Raw genomic sequence first — 23,010 nt, forward strand, 5'->3', positions numbered from 1 at the left:
AGTGCTTTTTCCACTACGGTACCTAAGCTCAGAGCTGAATAAAGGATTTTTAAAACTTCCTTGCAGGAAATTCTAAGCGATTCAAACTGACAAATCGTACTGCAACCTATTATGCATGTTTCAGCAAAGACTCTCATAAACTCAGTTTGAGTTGGATTAACACTGTGCATTTTACTGTGCAGAAATGCATAAACACTGTTAGAGTTGGATTAACACAGAGCATTTTAATGTGCAGAAATACTTGATTGCTGGGTTATGCTTTGGTGTCCCTAATGAGATAATGGTCTCCCCTCAACAAAAACACTGAAACCCATATCCACTTAAGTAGCTAGTGCAATGAATTCACGAATATAAACTACTACTGCCTGAGGAAGTGAACTCAAAATAAAATATATTGTGTGCTGCTTTATGCAAATGCATGCCCTCTCATTACGCCAACCTTGCCGACTAACAAGTGTGTAACTTACATAATTCTTCATATTTCCCTACCATTTTGCAGTTGTTTTACAAACAGTAAATAGAGCAATATGTCCTAACTCAAATAATATGAAAAATAAGGGCTGAGTTCCAAGGACAATAAACAAATGCTGAATAAATGCAAGTGTTGCTTTTCCCCTAAAACGCAGAACTCAATCACTGAAATTAGCAATTCTAGGAGGGTTAATGATTAAAAAGATTAATGCACTTGAATTTATTCTGCATTTGTTTATTGTCCTCAGATCCAAACTCTTTTTTTTTTTTCATACGGAAAACTCAAGGACAAATTTTGACCGAAAGCAGACCAGTGTCTCAGTTCAGCCAGTAGTACTGAGTTGGGTGGTGAGACCAGAAAACAAAGCAAGTGACCTTCAAAGCTACACGGCACACTGCGATAACAACATTTAGCCCATGATACCAATACACCTGGCAAAAGAGACTTTGATGCACTGTCGTGCCTCAGGGGATAATGGACTCATGCTGAAAGAACTCCATCCCATTAGTAGAGTCACCAGAGCAGATTAAATGAAGCCATGGTTTTATAAATAAACTTTCTCCTTTGCATTACCTTGACAGAGAGGAGCAGGGGCGTCCCACTGATACAGTCCGTTTGGGTGCAGGTTGCAGGTGGCGTTGCTCTGGCCCACCAGCCTGTATCCCCTGTTGCAGAAGTACTGCAACCTGCTTCCTGGCTGCTCCCCAGTTCTGTTGAAGACTCCCCCATTTCGAGGCAGGTTGTTTATGCTACAGTATGCAGCTGAACAAGGAAGATAAAAACACTCTTATCCACAGAAGAAGAAAACCATGTTTCATTATACAGCTTGCTTTTGTAAATGTTTGATAACAAATACATTGTTACAATAAAGATTTTGAGATGATAGCCACCTTGGTGATTACCCACTGTCTGCACTGCTGGTGCCATAGTTCATTCAGAAAGTACCACTGCATGGGCACGCAGGCAATAACAGTCAAGGACAAGGTGTGGTGCCAATGATGCTTCCCTGCACTTTCCGTGTTCTTCTGACTAATTTCTAGTTTGACTTTTCCTCCTGTCTAGTCTGAGCACTGACAGATAACATTATGTACATCTACTGGATTTATGAGACTAAAAGGTTCAGTCTCAGTGCTGGCGATTAGACCACAAGTTAAAACCCGGGGCAGTATATCACCCTAATTTACTTTGATGAAAGCCCAATGGACTATTTAAGAAGAAGAAAAAGCTTATGACTGGACAGAGTTCCCAAAGCAAGATTCTAAAGATCAAGAAGAGGTGCGTTAGACTCCTGTACATGTCTTTACATTATTTATAAGTCTTTTAGGAGTCTGCAGGAATGAAAGCAAGACAGTTCAGCCCATTCCACCATGGAATACACTGCAAGTGCAAAATATCAGAAACATGCTTTTTACTCAGTTAGGATTGCCTGCTGCACTAATTACCTGTTATCAAGCTTTAATTTTACAACATCTATTCCATAAAATATAGTTTTCCCAAACGTAATCCATTATTTAAATTTTAAACAACACATTACAGAAGACCGAGAAAGCACAACACATTTTAACTTTATAATTTAACATTTGTAATTTATAATATTGAGCATACACCAGATTAATAATTTCCATGGTAACAGTACTATACTTAGTGGATGCTGGGGAAGAACTGAAAATGGAAGAAAAGCTGATTTGGCAGTATGCTTTCACAGAGCTGCCTAAAGCTGAAAACAGTACCCATCAAATCAAAGTCAAGTCATTACACATATTATTGAACTGAAGTTACATGGATTACAATCAGTCAAACAAATTATTTGCTGTATGTATGTCACTGTAAAAATTGCACAGTTGCTTTGACTAAACAATGGACTCATTTGATAAGTAATTTTTTTTCCTGTTATTTGATTTCATTGTGATATTGTTGATAATATGGTACAGTATAGATAAGTGGGGGGTCATTTAATAAATACATACAAACATAAATTGAATCCAAATAGCAAGTGGCTTTGAACCATATATTCAAACAGAGGACAGATTGTAATCACTGTGACAACACTTTCCTATCCAAATCACATTCAATCAGTGCTGCAGAGCTCTCTTTCAGGCACTGGATGTGGAAGTTATTCGGAAAAATTCATTACGGGATCTTTGACCTCTATTACAGAGCAGTTGCAAAAGAATACCTTGAGGTATACATGTCTGGACTCAGTCTAATGAGGGGTAACTTGGAAAAATCTGACTTCCTTTAACTCTCTGACCTAAATTGCATCCAAAGGAACTGCCTCCGAGGACAGAAAACTAGAGTATTAATCGTTTGTGACACCAGGCCTGGGAAAAAGCATGTTGTGCACATACCGTCTATTCTACAATCTACTGAGATATATGTCTTTACGTCGCGTTTCTTATGAACCATCATGGGCAATACATTTGGCTTCGGCTAAGTCAGGCACAAGGCATTAAGGTCAGGCATGAGGAATTATGGACTTGCACAAGACGTTAAGTGAAAATAATGTTGTGGCGACAGACCTGTGTAACGTATTTTGAATCCCCGCTTGCTGGTTGCGTGATCTGTTGACCACCTGAGGTACAGCTGGTTTGTCTTGCTTGAGAAATTCAGCTGGGTGGAGTGGTTACCACTTAGCGCCACTAACAAGGGACTTTGGCCAGAGGGTCCTAGCAAAAAAATAAATAAATAAAAATTCCAATGAACCAATATATGTAACAAGCAAAAATGGTACTTGCTTGGGGAGAAAGAAAAAAAAACAGCACACAACAAAATGGCATGCCACAGGAACTGTACATTACCATCAAAGATTTCCAGTTCGTCAAACTGCTTTTCGCTTTGAAACATCTCTACGTAAATGGAGACGGTAAAGCTGGGCTTTACTTTAATAGCCCAGGAGCAGGTCTGAGAGTTGGGGTAGTTTCTTGGGTAGCCAGGACTGAGAATCACCCCTGATGAAGTGGTCCTTTCTTCATTTGCAGGGCACTGGGCTATAAAAGGGACATAAAACAGGCATCTGTTATTGTACATCACTGTCATGGCCTTCAATAACAAAAATATACTGTAGAAAAAATATTTAAAATGTGCTTCTTAAAAAGGTGTTTTCAGGAATCCTGAGGCAGTAATCTGTGCAGTTTGCAGCTTTAACATCTCTCGAGTTTTCTACCCCAGTGAGTTCCTCTAAAAAAAAAGGTTTCGACATACTGAAATGGTCAAGATGTGTTTTATGATCAAGAACAGTGTGGAAACTGGCTGAATGGATCATTAATGTGTACTGCTTGCATGGTAGTTGTGAAAAAGTGGCCCATTAGGGTAGACTCTGCCTCTCAATGTTTCTGTCTCGGTGAAACTAGCATCTTAGCACTTTATTTTCGACATTACAGACACTTCAATGCCGCCTTCCATTCACGGTAACATCCCCTCCGTAATTAGAAATGAGATGTGCAAATGAAGTATGGCGCCATAAAGCCTCAATCAATGGTCTAATTATAGGAATAACAGGCCTAAATTTAAATTGCACCAATTAGACATCTTCCTATGAATGCCTAAAAAAAAAGCTCTATTCAAACATGTTTTTGCAAAATTCGCATTTATTCACAAACTGCCCTGAAAGTGATATCAACTAAAGGCACGTTTGCACGATTATACATGCTAATATTCAATGAAATTAAAATAAAATAAAATGAGAGCAACTTTCACAAGACACTGCACTGTCCAGTAATGATGATGTGAAAACTTCACAGCTATATGAATGTTCTGCTGATCACCATTTCCTCTGCAATAAGTCAACATCAGAAACAGGAACATGGTAAGCCTTCATGCTTACCCTCACAGGAAGGGGCTGGGCCTTCAAACTGCAGATGTGAGTTAAGCTTACAGGTGAGTTCCTCATTTCCAACCAATGAAAATCCTGGGAGGCACCGGTACTGCACAATGTCTCCTAGGGTAAATCAAGCAATCAGAGGTGAAAAAATTTTAAACCCAGTCCCCTTTCTTCATTTGCAGAAATCACACACCTTATGTATCTTACAGTATGTATGGATGAATGTATGTATGTAAGCTTTGCAGTTATCATGATATACACACATCCCTGTGGTGGTAAGGCAGCACATAACACATCTGCCAAGATGCACAGCTCCTCCCAGGTGCAGGAGGAGAGCAAAACTTTATGTTTCATGTGCAGGGGATAGCAGCAAATACAAGACTGATATTATTCAAGTGGTCAAAATTAAATGGGAAAGATATTTGTAAAATGTATGAAAACTGACTTTTATTCAGATTTTAAATGATGGAATGACTGCAAAATATATAAGTCAAGTTCAGCTAAAAAAAGAAATCAAGAACAACATTAAAAACATACACGACTACAAGGTATGTGCATTATTAAACTAGCTAGTCAGCTGTATTTCTATTTTACTGCTTTTTTCCTGCTTTTTTACAGCCAAATAAGTAAGCAAACAATGCGCAACCGCAAACTACCTAAGATCTGATATCACATAAAATGCCTGACTAGCTAATAAGCTAACTTATGAAAAGGGTTCCTAAGTCGCAGGATCAGGTGCCATATCCTATTGCACCCAAATGGCTATTAGAGACAACATACCTATTTCATAATCCTGATCCTCGGAAATAAGCTCTGCCTCTTCAATTGCAGGAGGTGCAGCACATTTCTTAAGACGATAAGCTAAAGGATGATAAAAGAACACGTGTGAAGAGCTTCAATCTTCTTAACTCCCAGTTTCAAACAAAACAACAGCAATTCATTTCATGAGAGAATAGGAAGTAGAAATAGGAATAGTTCTACTTTATTCCTCCAAATTGTTTGCGGTTATAATCAAATGGTCTTACAAAAGTAGATTGGTGGGTACTGGATGGAATTATTCATTTAAAGAGACATGTGCCTGTGCTCATTTATTTAGAGAATGGTTAAATAACACGAAGACAGTGGGAGGTAGCTGAGCTCCATTTGGATTGTAAAACTTAACAAGAACTGACTCTAGTGTCATTAAGGGCTCCAATTTGCGGACATAAAAGCAGGCAGTAAACACTCAGGAAAATAAAAAATAGTGCTGATTAAAAAAAAGATCTTAAAAAACCTGTGCATTTTCAGTTCATATAACTTTACTAAGCAATGCAACTTCTGTCAACTGTACACCAACAGAAATTGGACTGTGACAAGCCGGAAGAATATTTCATAATCCAGAAACTGACAGAGATATACAGTAACTGGTACAGGTTCAGTTATGTTACAAGGGTGACAACAGTGATAATAGTTATAAGCTGACTCTTGGGGCGGCGCAATCTTCAAACCCCTTAAATCTGTAAAAATGCAAATGTACCACACGTTTTCCCAAATCCACACCATCATGTGACCCTCGCCCCCTCCCCCCAAGGCAAGATTTAAAAACTAAAGTTACTGAAAAACCAAATGGGGTGCAAAAGTCTGTGCACCTCTGCTCTCATGTGCAAGCAAATCCTTCTAATACCAGACAAGATTAATGTTGCTTTTAACTTAATTTCAACACAAACTGATATTTAGGGTTTGTAAAGCAGGCCTTTAAAGAAGCACTGGCGTTCATCTGGCAGATAAACTGACCGTGAAAATTGAGGACAAAGAATCCACTGGTGGAGAAGTCGCTGTGGAACTTGATGAGCACCTGGTTGAAGGAGCTGTAGGCTGATTCCAGTGCAGTGTTTCCGCTAAACACACCAAGCTGTGGGTAATGCTGGTCTGGGCCATCCCTGAGAGTCCAAAGCATACAAAGAAAATACACTCAGATTCACACACACACACACACACACACACACACACACACGTGCACACGTGCACTGCGTACACACAGGCATACACAAATACACACAGGTAAACAAACACACAAACAACCACACAAGCATACTCTCTCTCTCTCTTTCTCTCTCTCTCTCTCACACACACACACACACACACACACAAGCATACACAAATACACACAAGCAAACAAGCACAGATACACAACCACATGTGCATACACTCACGCACACACACACCCACACAAATATATGCAAATTTACTAAAACTGTGTTTGCATGCATACACGCATATACACACACACATGCACACGCACAAACACACATACACACACACACACGCATGCATGTGTGTACACAATGCAGTAATTACATTTCTGGACAATTTTGTGAAATTGATTTACTTTCAGATCCCATGATTTCTGCTGACTTTTCACAAATAAATTGCATTAGAGAGCATGTAGATTGAGAACCGCAAAAAATATGACTTTACAGAGTATTATTCTCTTTTAATAGCTTCTGAAGATTAATAAACCATATTACCGGGAGAAGATGTGTATTGTTGGGAGTGGAGGAGTATTCCTGCAGCATTCACACAAAGCTTTTTAATCTACTTCAGAATCCTGCTGGCACTACAGTGGGTTTGGTGGCTAATTGTGTTACTTGCATATGCATCTTCACCAGGGCAGTGAGAAAAAAAAATACTTACCTGAAATTCAGCTGCCTGATGGATTATATTCCAGTCAAATACATTATTCTCTTTTCATAATACTGCCTATAAATGTGTGTGGAATTCTGTCTCGTGGAATTAATTAGAATTTTTTTAAATGAATATTGCAAATATATTTCATTTAATGGTTGGAGTAAATGACTATTTTAATTTAATCTTCTATCAACAAGCATCAGTGATTAGTTTGCATTCCCATGTTTTTTTCCACCCTCCAGTCAATCAAAGCAAACAGCTGCACATTTCCCTGGGAATCTGATTGCGATTATCATGATGATTCTCTGTGATCATCGACTGTGAAACATGCTCATCGCTCTCCGCTTTCCTGAGATGATAGCTGCCCGCAGCCACTCTGACCCCCAGAGATAATTTCCCTCCTTTTGTTCCCGTCGAAATCTTTTTCTCGTGGCGAGACGTGGTAATTCATCGCCATGCACACCGGAACAGAATGAAAGATATTGAGCGACGGGCGAGGGGGGGGGGGGGGGGGGGGGAGGGGCAGCACGAAGCTGTCTCTCACCACACGGCGATGTAGTCTGTGACCGGCTCCGTCTGCAGCAGGGTGAAGTTGATGTAAATGCCGTGCCCGTGCGGGACTGTGATCAGCCAGGTGCAGTCTTGAGAGTTGGGGTACTCGTTAGGGTACTCCGGGGAGTATATTGTTCCATTCTGAGCTGTAACATTGTAGCCACAAGGAGCTGGAAAGAGAGCAAGGGAGGACGTATGCAGGTATCAAGATGACTTAAGGGTGAGCTGCAACAGCCCAAACAGACAAAAAACATGTTCTAAGTTGACATCATTTAAAATTATACACACACACACACACACACAAGTATGGAGCAGTGACACAAGACACAATATTTGTTGTTTAGTCTCTGAATATGAGATCAATACAATGGGGGAACTATAAAAGGGCTAAAAGTGTAAAAAGGGCTGTAATTCCTACAAAATCACCAGATATGGATGTAAATGAATTCCCTCAATTTAAAGCTGACAGTCCACTATTTAATCTCATATTCATAAAATGCAAAATGTGCTGGAGTATAGAACCAAAAAACAATTTGTGTCACTGTCCAAATACTTATGGACTATATATATTTTTTTTTTTTGCATTTTTTTTTCTTTTCAGAGCAGTGCTTTTAGCCTCCAGGGTTACATAACCAAGCAGATTGAAAATATTAAAAAAATGTCTGCATAATTGAATGGATAGTTGATTTCTCATTAATATTTTAGCTGAAAGTTACAGTACGTTTAGAAAAGAGAGCATGAGTGCATATGTACTCAAAGTTTATCAGCATGCAGGCAACTCATCTTTCCTTTCTCACTTAATGGGTAGAGGGAGAACAGGACAGCCAAGCCCTGTATCTGTAATATTTTCTCCTTTAAATAACTTCAATAGAAAGTACAAAGGTGCTTTAAATAAAAATGAGCACATATAAATATATTTAAAAAAACGTCCAAATAGTATTAGGTCCAGTAATGTGTTTGCAAACTATGCCATCTATGCCGTCACCACAAGTGGAAAAAGCAAACAGAACTGGTCTTGAATATATTGATAAATAACTTCCCTTATGGGTTCCATGAAATAAATAAGAAGTGTCTTGCCCAGCTGTAAATCGCATTTTTTTAAATTCACAATTGTTATATGAATAGTAGCACCAAAGGAACAATATTAATACATTTGAGTCATAATATTACTCAAACTGGGGCCTTCCTGTTTTTCTTATATGAATTATGTAATAGGTGCAAACAAGGAGGTGTTCGTGTACCTAAATGTTTGGTAAAATGACAATGCAGTGCCATATTTATGTTGCTGTGACTTGTAGGCATTATTGGTAGGTGGCGCTTGATGACGTGAGTTGATTCTTAATTCTGAATCCTCACTGTTTTCACCCAGTTCACTCATTCTGCTTAATGATAAAGAGATGAGGAGATAGGCAGGTGCTTTGATCCTTTATTTATGTTTTTGCTTATTTATTCTTAAGCTTTAATGTAGCCTTTGAAAATGGGATTTTATTTTCTGCACTCTTCCTCTCTACCATGTTAATTTCTGCAGCTTTAAGCTTTGCATCTTCCTCTGTGGCAATGCCCTTTTATCTTTTCCGTTTCTTTTGGTACGGGGTGCACCCCAATGTTATTTCCTCTCTGAAATGACTCCATCATGGCTTCCCTGCTGTAAGCCACAGAGGTGTAATAGTATTGATCCTCCGGCTGCTACTGTGACTCACTGTGTCACTTATGCAACAGCCTAACATGCCTGCAATCTACAGCAGGGAGAACCCGTGTGAGAGTGGACGGCTGCATAATTCCACCGACAGCAAATCACACTGCAGTCATATATCTGTAGAGCTAGATCATTAATATGATATCCATTTATGAGGCATATGTGCATACTGCTTGTTTGCTTACAACCTAGACACAGAATACACTTATATTTCCAAACATCAGATTTATCTGAGTAGAGTGTGAAAGGTACAACTGGTCTTAAACTTTACTGAAGTCAATGCAAGTATTTTTTAACTAAATTGTATTATTGTTTGCTATGCTCTTTCTGGTAAGCGAGGAAACCTTCCTGCGCTTGTTTCACTAAAAAAAAGACACAAATTTAAACAAATGGTGCATTACTACTACTGAACTTGTTGAGATGCACTCAGTACTGTGAGTTGGTTTTACAGTATTTCAGAGTGGTTCTGGAACGCATATGGTGACATACCCTTCTAGTTTAAAGAATTTAAAGATTAAGATTATTGTAAACATCTCATGTGGATTTATCAAGAACTGAGAGACAGTATTTAATTTACAGTATTTTACAATGTGTTTACTAGCCTATATGGTCTTTTACCCAAAATGGTTAATGACATGGTGACTAGGCCAGCATATGTAATTGATAAAAACACCTTGAAGTAATGTTTTTGCTTACCTTCACATCGAGGAAAAGGGTGGTCCCATTTCCTGTTGATTCCATGCTGACACGTGAGCACAGGGTGTCCAATCAGAATGTAGCCAGGGAAGCACTCAAAGGTTATGGATTGACCAGCATTATACTGATTGTTAATAATATATCCGTTGTGGAAGGGGGAGGGGTCTTGGCAGTTTTTTAGTTCATATGCTGAAAAGTAAGGAAGGGAAAAGATGCAGAGTATTGTTAAGACTGAATATTAATTGAAATATGCATTTTAGAAAATGCTTCAGAAGACAAGATTGTTTGTGGAAATTAAGTGAATTTTCGTAATCTGCTGACAAAAACAGTGCAAACTGCTTGCCCAGACAATTCCAATTCTTGCTTTGCAAACTCCATAAGGTTTCATTCTCTCCCCACAGGAGGCAGCACTGTAAACCAAAGTCATCTCCTTTGTGGATTAATGGATCATCTAACTGGTTTCATTTGCTTACCTTTTTGATATCTGATCTGCCATGGTAGTAATGATAACAACATGTGTTATCTATGTTTTAAAATTTTCTACAATTTTCAGCATTATCCACAGCTTGGTGTGTTTAACAGAAACACCGCGCTGGAATCAGCCTACAGCTTCTTCAACCAGGTCCTCATCAAGTACACAATAACTTTCAGGAAAAATACAATACTGTATATTTCACCAATATTGAGATGAATTGCTGATTCATTTCCATATAATTTAAAGGTTGATTTTGAAGACTGCGATTCAATTTGCACGGCACCACACAAGAGGTACTATAGAAAAGGATATAGATCTTGCCTATGAACCAAAATGTTATCTTGAGAAAAATGTACTCTTCATATGTTGGGTGTAAACATGCGGTTTTGGACACATGGTTTTTGAACACGTGATTTATTTTTTGTAAGAGACTGTAGCTAATCAAATAAAACATGCTTTGTACTCAGAATATGAGAGAAGCTTGATATTTGATCTGACATTTTACAGTTCAATAACTAAAGTGAAGAAAAAGAGATGCTTAAATCCTGCAACAAGATGACTGCTGAATGTGTGTGTAACCACAACAGCAATACTAGTCAAATGAGAGAGGCCCGCACTCACAGAAAAAATAAACAAACCTCAATATTCTCAATATAAAGTGACTTCAACAGCTCACTGAGATAACTACAAATTCAGCTTCAGATTCAAGCTTAGGGTGGATAAAATGTCCTTGCTGTTGGAGGAATATTCAGGATTTCAGAAGAAGCCAGAGTAAAACATATGTGAGCACCAAGCTGTCCTTCAGCCTTTGGTGGTCTAGACTAAAAACACCCACAGATTTGCCAAAACCACTGTGCAAAATGGCTGCTATATTATTTCTAAAAATGCAAGACATACAGTAATCAATTAGTCCTGATCAAAATAAGCGTGCCCAAAGCAATTTCAGTATTCAAATGCCCCCTGCTGATCTTGCCAAGTGGGTGTTGAATGGATTGTAATGGATGAACAATAACATACGGTTGTATGACAAATATATCGTTATCATTTATTTTTATTACGACATTTATATAATATTATTACTATAGAGATGCACGGATGCTGCTCCCAAATATGCAATATTTCTTTTTCCTCTGTTCATCCCTTGTAAAGTGTTCCTGCATTACTGGCAAACAGCGCATCTCCATTAAAGCACTTTTTTATGGTGCTGCCATTTCTTCCCGAAATAATGTTACGGCACGCAGTGTCAGAGCCGACCCACACTCCCCCAGACTGTCCAGAGCCAGGCCCTCCCACTCAGTGCACACGCTCAGAAAAGGTTGGCAGGAAACAGCAACCAGAGCCCAAAGACCACAGTATACTACACATGCCTACTGATTTTCTTCCGAAGAATGAATAGAAATCTTCTTCACTGATTAGAACAGTGTTTAGCACTGTTTACAGTTCAAGTACTGGTTGTGTCAGATGAACTATGTGATGCAGATATGTGGTCATGATGGGAATATTTCCATCAAAGCACAGTACATCAGCTGTACTGTATGTACAGGGACTGTGTTTTTATTCACAATGTTTTATTTCTTCATATGTTATATTTTTTAAAGTGATGTATTTTTTTTTTCAAAAGGATATGTCACAGTTATTCACACCCTTGAATTCAGTGTTTTGAATCCCTTTGCTTGTTTCCATTCCTAGGACAGGCCCCCTTCAGACTTTATGGTCCTTAGAACCAAGCTTAAGAATACCTAAACCAATTAGCTCTGATAGGAAACACCCGCATTCCTCAATATTATTACCACATTCAATAAAACAAACAAACAAGCAAAATAATAACAAATACATGAATAAAAAGACATTCTCACCTTGGTAGGACAGTTTAAACCCCTGTCTATTTTCGGAGTGGTCACTGTAAAAGTGAATCACTGTTTCGTGTGTTGTACTTAGCAATGAGGGTGGGAGTTGGCTTCCACTGAACTGACCAATCAAGGAGCTAGTGTGGTGTGGTCCATTGCGCACCTCTAAAAAATCATGGTTGTCCTCCGTGGAAAAGTTTAAAAACTGGATATGCGACCCTGCAAAACAGGAAGACAAAATCAACAGTTTCTAATATTCATGAACTTCCTCATCAAGAAAAACTGTATAAGAATGAGCAGGTGTGAATGGGGGAGGGATGCTGGCGAGCTGAGCTAAGTTTGATTCACAACAGAGAAAGGGAAACTACCAAATGGCATTTAATAAGTAAGCTGTGTACCACTTGCGTAGGGTAAGACAAGTGCATTATGGGAAAGGCCATTCCATTATATCACGTTCAATCACACATGTTTTTCTCCTTCCAATAACCTGACAAGCAACACATGGGTCCTGAAATGATTAGAACACAGCTGATGGACCATGATTCACACAATGGGAGGCTGTCACGCTGTCTTTCAGTCACATTGGCTTCTGCGGGAAAGTCAACTGATCTGTTTTCCTGGAAAATGGCACCCCAGGAACTGCGATTCTGTGTATCAGCTTGGGAAAGCAAAGCACTGGAAAAAAATTCCACCTTTGCTTTAATGAATTACCACTCAAAGAAAATGACTGTTCTTGTCTTGATCTTTTAAAGTTGTCTGGGATTCTTTGCATGCATTTTACCATAATTGAAGCAGCTATGAAATGCAGTTTTCTTGCATAATTTCCCTGTGAAATGGTCTTTAGTGTCTGCACTGCCATTCTTCTCTTTCTGTGCACTGGGTGTCCATGTAATATCATAAAATCTTTTTTCACTAAATAACTAACCAAAATAAATTGGCTTCAGCATAATAACAAATTTGTTATTATGGTAATTGTACAAATGTAAATAATTGATTTGGTCACAACCAGTACTCAGGCTCTCATTATTTTATATTACATTACTGCCATACAGCAGATGCAGCTTTCCAAAGTGACAAAATGTTCCTTTTTTTAACAGACAAACCATTCATACAGCTCCATATTTAACGAAGCAATGGAAGTGTAATACCTTAAACAAGAGTATACAGGAACAGCAGTTCCCAATGTGGGAATCAACCTACAACCTTCAGGTTTGAGACCCATGTGGTGATGCTTATACAGAAAGTATGCTCTGGAGGGGTATTGGTGAAATGTCCAAATATGATCTGAGCCCAGGGACCTCATATGCAAACCAGAGGGAATTGTAAATTCAAAAATAGGCAGTGGTAATTTATCACAATATTATGTTCTACTTTCCCTAAAAAGCAGAAGTATTCTACATTCACCTGTATTGCCCAACAGAAAAGAAACTGTGACTATGGGGAACAGGGTTTTCTGGACAGATCATTCATGCCCCACCAATAGGTGTGCATTGTACAGTCAGACTGATAGGACTCAGCCAATTATATAGACTGTCTTTACTGACAAGGCCTCTCTTTAAACCACATAATCACACTAAATAGTAATTAAAATATCCCAGCCTGCTGCACACATTATCACTGTGCAACCAAACTTTCCTTGGTTGTATTTGTCGCAAATTTTTCAGTTAATCTAAAATCCATAATATGGTCAATAGTTTACTTTTACGGAGCAATGTCTTTGAGTAACCAATGGAAGGCATGTGCTAAATGATGAGGCTTAGGACATTGATTTTTTTTGTCAGAGTGTTTCATGTTTTTCCAGCACTTGATTCGACTCACTCTGTCGGCCCTAAAAGCTGTAATCAGCAGTTGCTAGGCCATCTGCTGTTCTTATTTAAAATATTGTCCCCTGTTAACAACGCATGCTAATGCATTTTGATACAGAGCACGAACAAGATTGTTTTATTCATACTTTTGCAGTGTCAGGTTGATAAGGCAGAAAATTGCTTTTGGATATCTGTGAGTAGAAGGAAAGAGTTTGGGGGAACTCAGTCTTTGTGCTCCTAGACAAGTGTTTGAATAGCTTTTTAAATCACATACAATTACCTTGTTTAGTACTAGAATGGCTGCTTTGTCCAGGCTCATTTGAGCTATGAAGCACACTGAAACATTAGTGGGCCACTACAAGCAACTTTAGCAAAATTCAATTTACCGATTTTGGATGAGTAGCTGAGAAAGTTGAAAAAGTGAGGAACGTATAAACAACACAAACAACAAAAGTATAAATGAGGTAAAGTTAATGCATGGACTGACTGGTAATTATTGCTGTTAATATTCTGATGGGTACAGAAGTAATCTATGAGAGTGAATTAAACACCATCAAAACCACACACCGTAATCTTAAAATGATTAACAGCAAACATTATTCAGAGGTGTGCAAACCAGCCTCTTATGTACATTATGGTGTTATCTGGAGAATTCCAAAGTTTTGCTCAGAGAACGCAAACAGAACCAGACATAACAGAGTACTTTGCTTTGTTTTTCCTCTTTCCCTTGCTAATCTTCCCAAACAAGCCACATTTGGAATATCGCAACTGCAAGAGGAATTACCGCACAATTCAAATATGCAGGACTTAACAGCTGCAAATAGCAATTGGCAAAGAAACTCACAGAGGGCTGAGTGGATAGAGCCATTTAACTCATTTTCAGTAGTGGACCCATGAGGTAAATGATATGTGATCTGTGCAAAGCCAATAGTTGAGTATACTCAAAACTAATGAATATTCATGGCGGGAGTGGCGGCTAAATTGTTGTCTGATGCAGCCCATGGTGACAAATTCTCAGACACATGGCAACTTGCAGAAAAGTTAGCAGCAGAAGCTTTAAGCACATAGATGACTCTCAATATGCTGCATATATATATATGCTGTGCTCGTCAGAACGACAAACCCATAAAGTCTTGTGTACAGAGGTCATTATCTTGGCGAATAATGCCTTACCGTATCCGACAGGTAGCAGAATCCTCCAGGTGCAGTCCAGATTACCTGGGTAGTTTCCAGGAAATCCAGGGCTTAAGATGACATTGCTAAGGTCATAGAGGGTTCCGCCACACCGAGCTGAAATATGCACATCCGTGATATTGAAAACATTGTATTTGCATTGTACAGAATGCATATCCCACACATATGTGAGCAAAGCACTGTAAGGACATGGAAACTGGGCCTGAAAGAAATTTCAGAGGCTCAACTCAAATGGATTGTGCTTGTAAACCCGTGTTTTTTAAACTGTCGGTTTTTTAAAATAGGTTGTGGGATTGTACAAGGTGGATACCACAATGAGTCTGTAGTCAGCCAGACTATTGCCAGTATGTGTATTTGATGGGTCCCTGTAAGGCATTACATTTGTAATTTGGGCTTGATGTTAAAAGGTTTGAGAATCAGATTTGTAAAGTGTATAAAGAGGGCGGTTCCTACCTATGCACAGCGGAGGGGGGTAGTTCCAACGCCGCACCGTTCCAGGCATACATGAGATGTGAGAATGCCCCTGAAAAGGGGTAAAAATCCACACAAAACAGAGCAGTAGTAATATTTTGGTTTTACTTTTATATCTCAGTACTCCACCTGACAGTAGTTACAGTGTTGGATTTCCTGTCCTGTGGCTGAGTGTTTTAAACACATTCGTAAGGTATAGCCAACATGGGTTCTGCAAGTTTTCAAACAGCACCAGGTTTCTTACACTCTTGTGGAATCACTGGTGTAAAACCAAAGAAAAACCAGGTAGGGCCCAGAAAAGCATGAGCCGTCACACCGTCTCTGTGTTTTTTTTTGTTGTTTTTTTCTACCAATTTTGACCAACTTGGCATTGAAAAACAAAGGCTGATTGGTGATTGACTGATTGGTGGTTGTCAGTGATTGACTACGTGTGGCAGCTCCACCCATAATTGAGTTCATAAAGCCTCATCCTGCCATCTCTATATGAAACATTTGGTAAGTACAGCTGCTCACCTGCAGAAGGTATCCGGGCTCACAGCTGAATGACACCACCTCGTTCACCATGTATCGATCGCCCGCCTTTATTCCATTGCTAGGCACCAGTGGCTCTGGGCAAGTGGTGAGACCAACCGCTGCATTAATCAGAAACAAAAGAGTGCCTCTGTTGTGATTTCCAAAGTCTCTTTTTAACACAGATTTCAGGTTGTGAAATATAACACTATGGCAGATGCAGGGAGTGAATGTTGCCATGACAACTGTTTAGTCAAGTGAACACGAAGAACCATTTTTGTCTTCTCTGTTTAGAAGTGCGGATTTAAACTGCTGCACTGTGTCCCTCGGCTACATCAAACGCACAACCCATGTCATGTTTTCTGTGTTTTGCATTACTAAATAATTTAGGAATGCCACAAATAATGCAGTCTTGTACAGATCACACACACCAGCAAAACCCATTGCTCCTTCACCCTTACAGAGACAACCTGCACAGTTCTTAATCGCATCCCATTAGACGGTTCTGAATTTTCATAACGCATATATAACACCTGCGTTAACACGGTATGAAATCTTTGTAAATTATTAATGCAAATCCCTAAGAACAGAATGATGAAGCAACACTCTCTGATGTGATGAAGAAGATAAAGTCACATGATTTAAAGTGAGATCATCCCTCAGACCAAAGTTGTGGCAGAACTGATTTGTAATTATTTATGAAGATGCTATGCTGTCAGACTTTGGAGTGGCACTTCCAGAGAAAGCCCTCATACATGATGCAATGATGTGCCTGTGGCTCAGAGTAGTTCTTTTCATATTAATAATGTTTTGTTTTATACTTGAACTGAAAATAAGGGTCTCTTCTTGAAAGGCTCTTCAAATGTACAAGAAACAAATATCCACTTTCAATATGATTCCTGTAATACTGTCGGTATCTAGAAAGGTAATCACGCATTTCACATTTTCACCACTACTTCAACATTCAGACAATATCCAGTTTCTCTCAGGTCAATGTCCTTTTAATGATAAGTCACATGTACATTGTATAGATTTCATGATTTGTCATATGCACAGTACGTATGTTATAATGTTACAGTATATTAAAATTTTTGACCTTGTGAATGCATCTTTATCTTTACCAATTAAGATCTGTTGAATCCAACTGGGAAAAAAACAACTGTGCTTTGTGATGGTATTACATTAGCTGGAACATTTTTGTCGAGTCTTCTAACTTGGGGGGTTCTGCTTTCACTTCCATGTTCCCATGTCTATTGAGAACAGTTACATGTGTTTTTTTTTAGGTGTAAAACCATTTTGCGTCTTTCAAAGGAGATCTCAGAGAAACTAATCTCAGTACATGCCAAATGGTTTTGCCTTGAATCACTGCTTGTTTTAATGATGGGGGGAAAAATAAAAAACCTTCAAATTTCCCAGTAGCGAGGCAGTTATCCCTGTCCTTGGAGACCTTTGGCATTTCATGACTAGCATGCATGAGACACATGGCAGTCTGGGTAATTAGAATGCTGTCATAGCTCTCACAGCTGAAAAATCAGGATCGGCTTGGCATCAAGAAGGCCGTCATTTTATAGCAAACATTACAAGATTCACAGATTCCCTGCAGATTCTCCTGCTGTCAGGCAGTTGCAGATTTATAACTGTAGGTCCTCTTTTCTGGCGCTCATAAATGCAGCACATGCCTTGAGAGCGGTTGTAAACATGCTCTGTGATGTGCTGCAGTCTCAGTGAGCGCATTATACCAAGGTTGTTTTGGATTATTCATGACGTCTCGCGGCTTTCCACACAAAATAAAGACACAAAAAGCAGAGATGGCTTCTGGCAGCTCAGGACTGAAACGCCTTTAAACAAGTTCACAGTTCCAGGCAAAGCTTTTGGTGGTACAGGTGAAAAACTAAATAAAAGGTATCCCACCAAAAAAGATTCTCATTTGTGAATATTACAATAAAATAAGATCGATTAAAAATATGCAGTCATACAAGCTCAAAGATATAGCTCATACAGTCACAATTTCAATTACAGAAATATTTCTTGCATGCTCACACATCACCTGCATAGGTGGACACTAATGCACACGAAAATTTCTGACATTCTTATACAATATACCTATTATTTTAATTTTCACACACATTCAGCCCCCTCAGGAAAGAAAGCTTAATGACAAAGCACAGCACACATGTCCGACCAGGAATGCCACATTTTATGAGACAGTAAGAGCACAAGAAACGCCATCCGCCAGCTTATGAACCAGGGATTTATAAAACTTTATCCTCTGATCTTACCCCAGAAGAAAAGAAAAACTGACTGACACAATCAAGCTTGATCCTGTTAATCTGTCCAAAGAAAATGAGCGTGTAAATAATACAGTCATCTCTAAATGACAGTGATAGCATGGTATTAGGAACACTGATATTATGGTACCGTGACCTTTGGAACAGGGGCAGGAAATTCTGGCATTTGAATGAAGACCCATGGTCACCAGAGTGAAACGGCGGCGATGTTAGCTGCAGAACTAAAATGAATACTATCCAGCACTATCCGTTCATGTCATCATAGTGTCTCCCCTACAGGTCACCCCCAATGAAGAGACCCCATACACTGCGCTCCTAAGAAAAATATTGCTATGCAGAGTTAGAATCTCTGATCCACAAATCTGATCCAAAAGATTGTCTTGTAAGAGTACACTTTACATTTATAAAGCTGGATTAGGTCTTATTAACCATTTGATTAAGAATAATTCAGAGCAACGGATTGGTCAATATTGTATTTCCATTGTTTTTTTTGTGCCTTTTTTATCGTTAATGCTTAAAATAAATGCAACACAACACTCCCCCCCCACCAGATCAAAATGTAAAATATAGTATATGTTTTTCACATTTACACTATTTATCATGGTGCACTTAGATTCGTAAAGCTATTACACATCACCGTACTCTATATGGAAGTGGAATGGCTGGCCCTGTCTATATGTAGATTGACTCAGCGGTACATGTTAATATACAAGGCTATACTGTGACAGCTGCCATCTTATATATGTGCCTACATTAGTTGGACAGATAACAAAAATTACGGCTTATCCTTGTGAGATACTATCTGGCTTACAGTACCAAAGGCCCGAGTTAGGCAAAATATTTTAAGTTATCTGCTCCTTCAAGTTGGAATGAACTTAAAAAAAAGGCATGAAGCTTAAGGAGCTTGTTACATTGAATGAGTTTAGAGCCAGGGTCAAAGACATTGAATTAAATGAAATGGGTGAATGTCAGTGTTTTAATTTAGGTAATTATATTTTTATGTCCTGATTTCAATTTCTCTCCACTGTTTAAAGTTGGTGCTTAACAAATGTTTAAATTGATATCTTAAAACGATTATTTTTATAATCTTGTAACATATTGATGATTTATGTTGTCATTGTCTGAAACTGTATGTGCTGCTTTTCTTGGCGTAGTCTCTCTTGCAAAAAATATTTTAAATCTCAGTGAGATTGACCTAGTAAAATAAAGTTCAAATAAATTTAAATAAATAGATCGGAGATGGCCAGATGTCAGATTTGAATGGTAATACCTTGCATCTTTAATGGCATGCAAATCAACACCAGCAAACTGTTTGTTGGATATCTTCATCAATGGCAAATGTGACAACGGACAGAAAAACTCCACAGGCATACTTTTATCCATCACTAAACACAAACTCACATTTAGCAACACAATACTCTTTATTACATGTCTATGGTTATGTATAAAAGTAACTGAACACTACATAATTTGGGGGGTATGCATGAAAATGGTAATCTATATTGTAACCTACTGAAAAATAAAAAATATAATCATAATATATTAAACAACTGCATCAGCAGGGCGCGTCAGGGCAGAGAATGTTTTTGAATTTGCATATTAGACACATTATCATAAAGGCTTAAAGAGACCTTTCATCTGTTAATGGATCGGCATGTATTTGTTTTCATGATTTAATCAATGATTATTGTATAGCCACGTTTCCATTAGAGTTAATTAATTAGGGCCAATGTCATGCTATATGTCTAATGGAAGCAAGCCATGTGAGCATAAAGATTAAATTAGCCAACTATAAAAATGCTAGACCTTAGTGTTTACTAATGCATCAGTTTGGGAAAATGCTAATTAAACAGTCTAAATCTGCAGAGTATGTAAACTAGAGAGAGCCACACAAAACTTTACAGAAGATTAAAAAATCTGTCACTCCCACAAATGATTCAAATAAGGGCATAATAAATAATTCATGCATACCATTTCCTAGCCATAATGAAGTACTCCACATTGTTTACTCTCAGAAAATCATGAGTAATTCTTTCAAGGCAACAATGGAAAGTGGTACCTTTATTTATTTATTTATTTATTTATTTGGTTTCCTGTCATTCTGACTTGTGAAGGTAAACAACCTTTTGTCTTATTTTCTTTCTTTTTTTCTTTGAGGTCTGTGTCTTTCCCATGCTGATGGATGCATTGAGATATAAAAGAACTGGAGACAGCTACGGCTTACAGGTTCCATGGATTCCTATGGGAGCTGCTCATTGGCGCATGAAGCCAGTTCATAGAAGCTGCCATGTTTGACTTTGGGGCTTTTGGCTCCAGATGCGCAAGCAGTGCCAGAGGCTTACTAAACTGCAATACCTCTGGTAACCACTGGAGTTTGCAAGCTTCTGGGGAAAAATCGATCCCTGGATAGATGACATGTGGATTTTACATGTGTGTTACCTAATTTTTTAATGCAAATGTATTTATGTTGGAGTATATATATAGGGGAGAGTGGGGATTCAATTCCATGTTGTATGATACAAAGTCTTTAATTTATTTTTTGATTACATTAATATGTTTTTCGTGACCTAATATATTGTTGAAAATCATTCACAAGACCGTACATTATTATTTGGTTTCCATCTAATGTTTCTTAGATCCAAACATGTGACATGTGACATCAGTTTACAATTACACATATTTGGATTCCTATATATATATATATATATATATACACAGAGATAACAAACATAGCTCATACTTGTGTGTGTGATAAAGGCTGTACTATTAACATTTTATATATGTATGTGACACACCTACGGACTGCCATTTGGCCACTTTATGTAAAAAGCCTACTTTACTCTGGATCCACAAAACCCAGCTAGCCCCACATAGTCTGCCTTAGATCCATAAAGCTGCAAACTGTGTGCATCTGTAATGGTTTCATCTACTTCCAGGATGTCTCAACTCTACAACCAACCCAAAATCCAAACAAGGGCTTCTGCTCTGAAAATCCGTCTTTGGTTGCCTTTGGAAACGGAGGGGGAATATATCACTTTTTCTCTCTCGGCATTGTGATCCTTCAATAGATTTTCAGCCTCACTAATGATTTATACAATACCTCAGTGCATGCTGGTGTAAGGTACTCCCCTTCAGGAGAACACTCTGTCGGCAGACTGGCATAGCTTAATCACAGCTTATTGTTTAAAAGTACTACCCCCCAAGCCATTACCTCTCTGTTGGCAAAGCGTCATTGCTTTTCCCTTCCTATTATATACACAATAAATTGCATTGTTTCTTTGAAATATGCTGTGAAGTGCTCAGTGACAACACCTTTGCTAAGAGCACGATGTCATATATAATGCGATTCATTGATTGACCTGTATGGTAGAAGGTCTGTTTGCCAGTTGTTTTTACCCCATGTTCAAACAGATTTGTCAGTGTGAGAGTGAATCAAGAGTGGCAATTGATTGGGTAACCCTTGCCAGCTGGAAAACTACAACTTCTGCTGAGTGATGGCAGGTAAAGACAGGCTGACAACCTTTTTTAAGGGTAACAAATTGTCTGTACACTATCGTTTCCCCAAAGTAAAGTGCATGCCTTCCTGTAGAATGCACTGTGATCGACCCAGCCTGACCCCCAGGGAAGGTATCGGATCCAGGAAATGTACCAGGCCCAGGGGAGGCTGAAGACATTATATGGCTTTATGGATGAGTATGCAGAGCCTTTTTTAGATCGCTAGTGCTGCATGGTAAATGATCTGAGTCTATGAGGGGCAAAATTCTAAATAATAACAAGTCTGTAGCTGTTAAAATGAAACATTTTATTTCATTTTACCACTTTACAATGGATTAAACCCACACACATACACACACACTCACACACAGAAACACACACACACAGAAACACATACAGACACACACACGCACACCCGCAGACAAAATGTGCAGCTCAACAGGCAGATTGCAGGTGTGTGTTGCATTCTTTTATCAGATGCTATCAGCAAAAAGACTTTGGAAACTCATATTTTCTTGAGTGAAAATTATTGCACATAAAATACTAAACATATATTATTTCAGTGAAAATAGGTGATAAATTGGCCATAAATAATGGATCTACAGGACAAAACAATATCTGAACATAATAAATGTGTAAGTAGTTATGATATACTCACTCTTATATTCTAAGTGGAATCCAGCTGCAACCACGCTGATATCTGTATGGAAGTGCAGGTAAAGCTGATTTGAGGTGCTGTTGAGCAAAGCCGGGGCCGTGGTTCCTGCAACACAGAACATTCTGAGTGATATTCCTACACACTCACAGAGCTGAAGAGTGTGCAAATGAATATGTACCCAGAAATCTGCTCCTTACAAGGTCAGTCATCCATCCCTAAAATGACCAAGTACTGCTAAGACAAAGCAGCTGGTTGTGTACTAAGGGGAGGCATACTAATATCTGCCATTTTCTGATGGCACTGAAAGAATATGAATGTTCAAGTCAGACAACCACAAGATTCCTAGCAATTATATTGGAAATAT

The 23,010-nt window shown here is 38.6% G+C and overlaps 1 protein-coding gene across 1 annotated transcript in view; it reads right to left on the bottom strand.

The window, feature by feature from the left end:
* Positions 1-23,010, bottom strand: part of csmd1a (CUB and Sushi multiple domains 1a) — a 499,342-nt gene that overhangs the window by 28,883 nt on the left and 447,449 nt on the right. The window contains exons 37-49 of the mRNA XM_064317365.1: positions 22,647-22,751; positions 16,209-16,327; positions 15,678-15,747; positions 15,204-15,320; positions 12,235-12,444; positions 9,904-10,092; positions 7,504-7,681; positions 6,066-6,211; positions 5,073-5,153; positions 4,296-4,409; positions 3,271-3,459; positions 2,992-3,138; positions 1,046-1,234 (exon numbers count right to left, since the gene is read on the bottom strand). Coding sequence (XP_064173435.1) covers positions 1,046-1,234; positions 2,992-3,138; positions 3,271-3,459; positions 4,296-4,409; positions 5,073-5,153; positions 6,066-6,211; positions 7,504-7,681; positions 9,904-10,092; positions 12,235-12,444; positions 15,204-15,320; positions 15,678-15,747; positions 16,209-16,327; positions 22,647-22,751 — 1,854 coding nt within the window. The remainder of the gene's footprint in view (positions 1-1,045; positions 1,235-2,991; positions 3,139-3,270; positions 3,460-4,295; positions 4,410-5,072; positions 5,154-6,065; positions 6,212-7,503; positions 7,682-9,903; positions 10,093-12,234; positions 12,445-15,203; positions 15,321-15,677; positions 15,748-16,208; positions 16,328-22,646; positions 22,752-23,010) is intronic.

Source organism: Anguilla rostrata, chromosome 18 (assembly GCF_018555375.3).
Source record: "Anguilla rostrata isolate EN2019 chromosome 18, ASM1855537v3, whole genome shotgun sequence".
Lineage (NCBI taxonomy): Eukaryota > Metazoa > Chordata > Actinopteri > Anguilliformes > Anguillidae > Anguilla > Anguilla rostrata.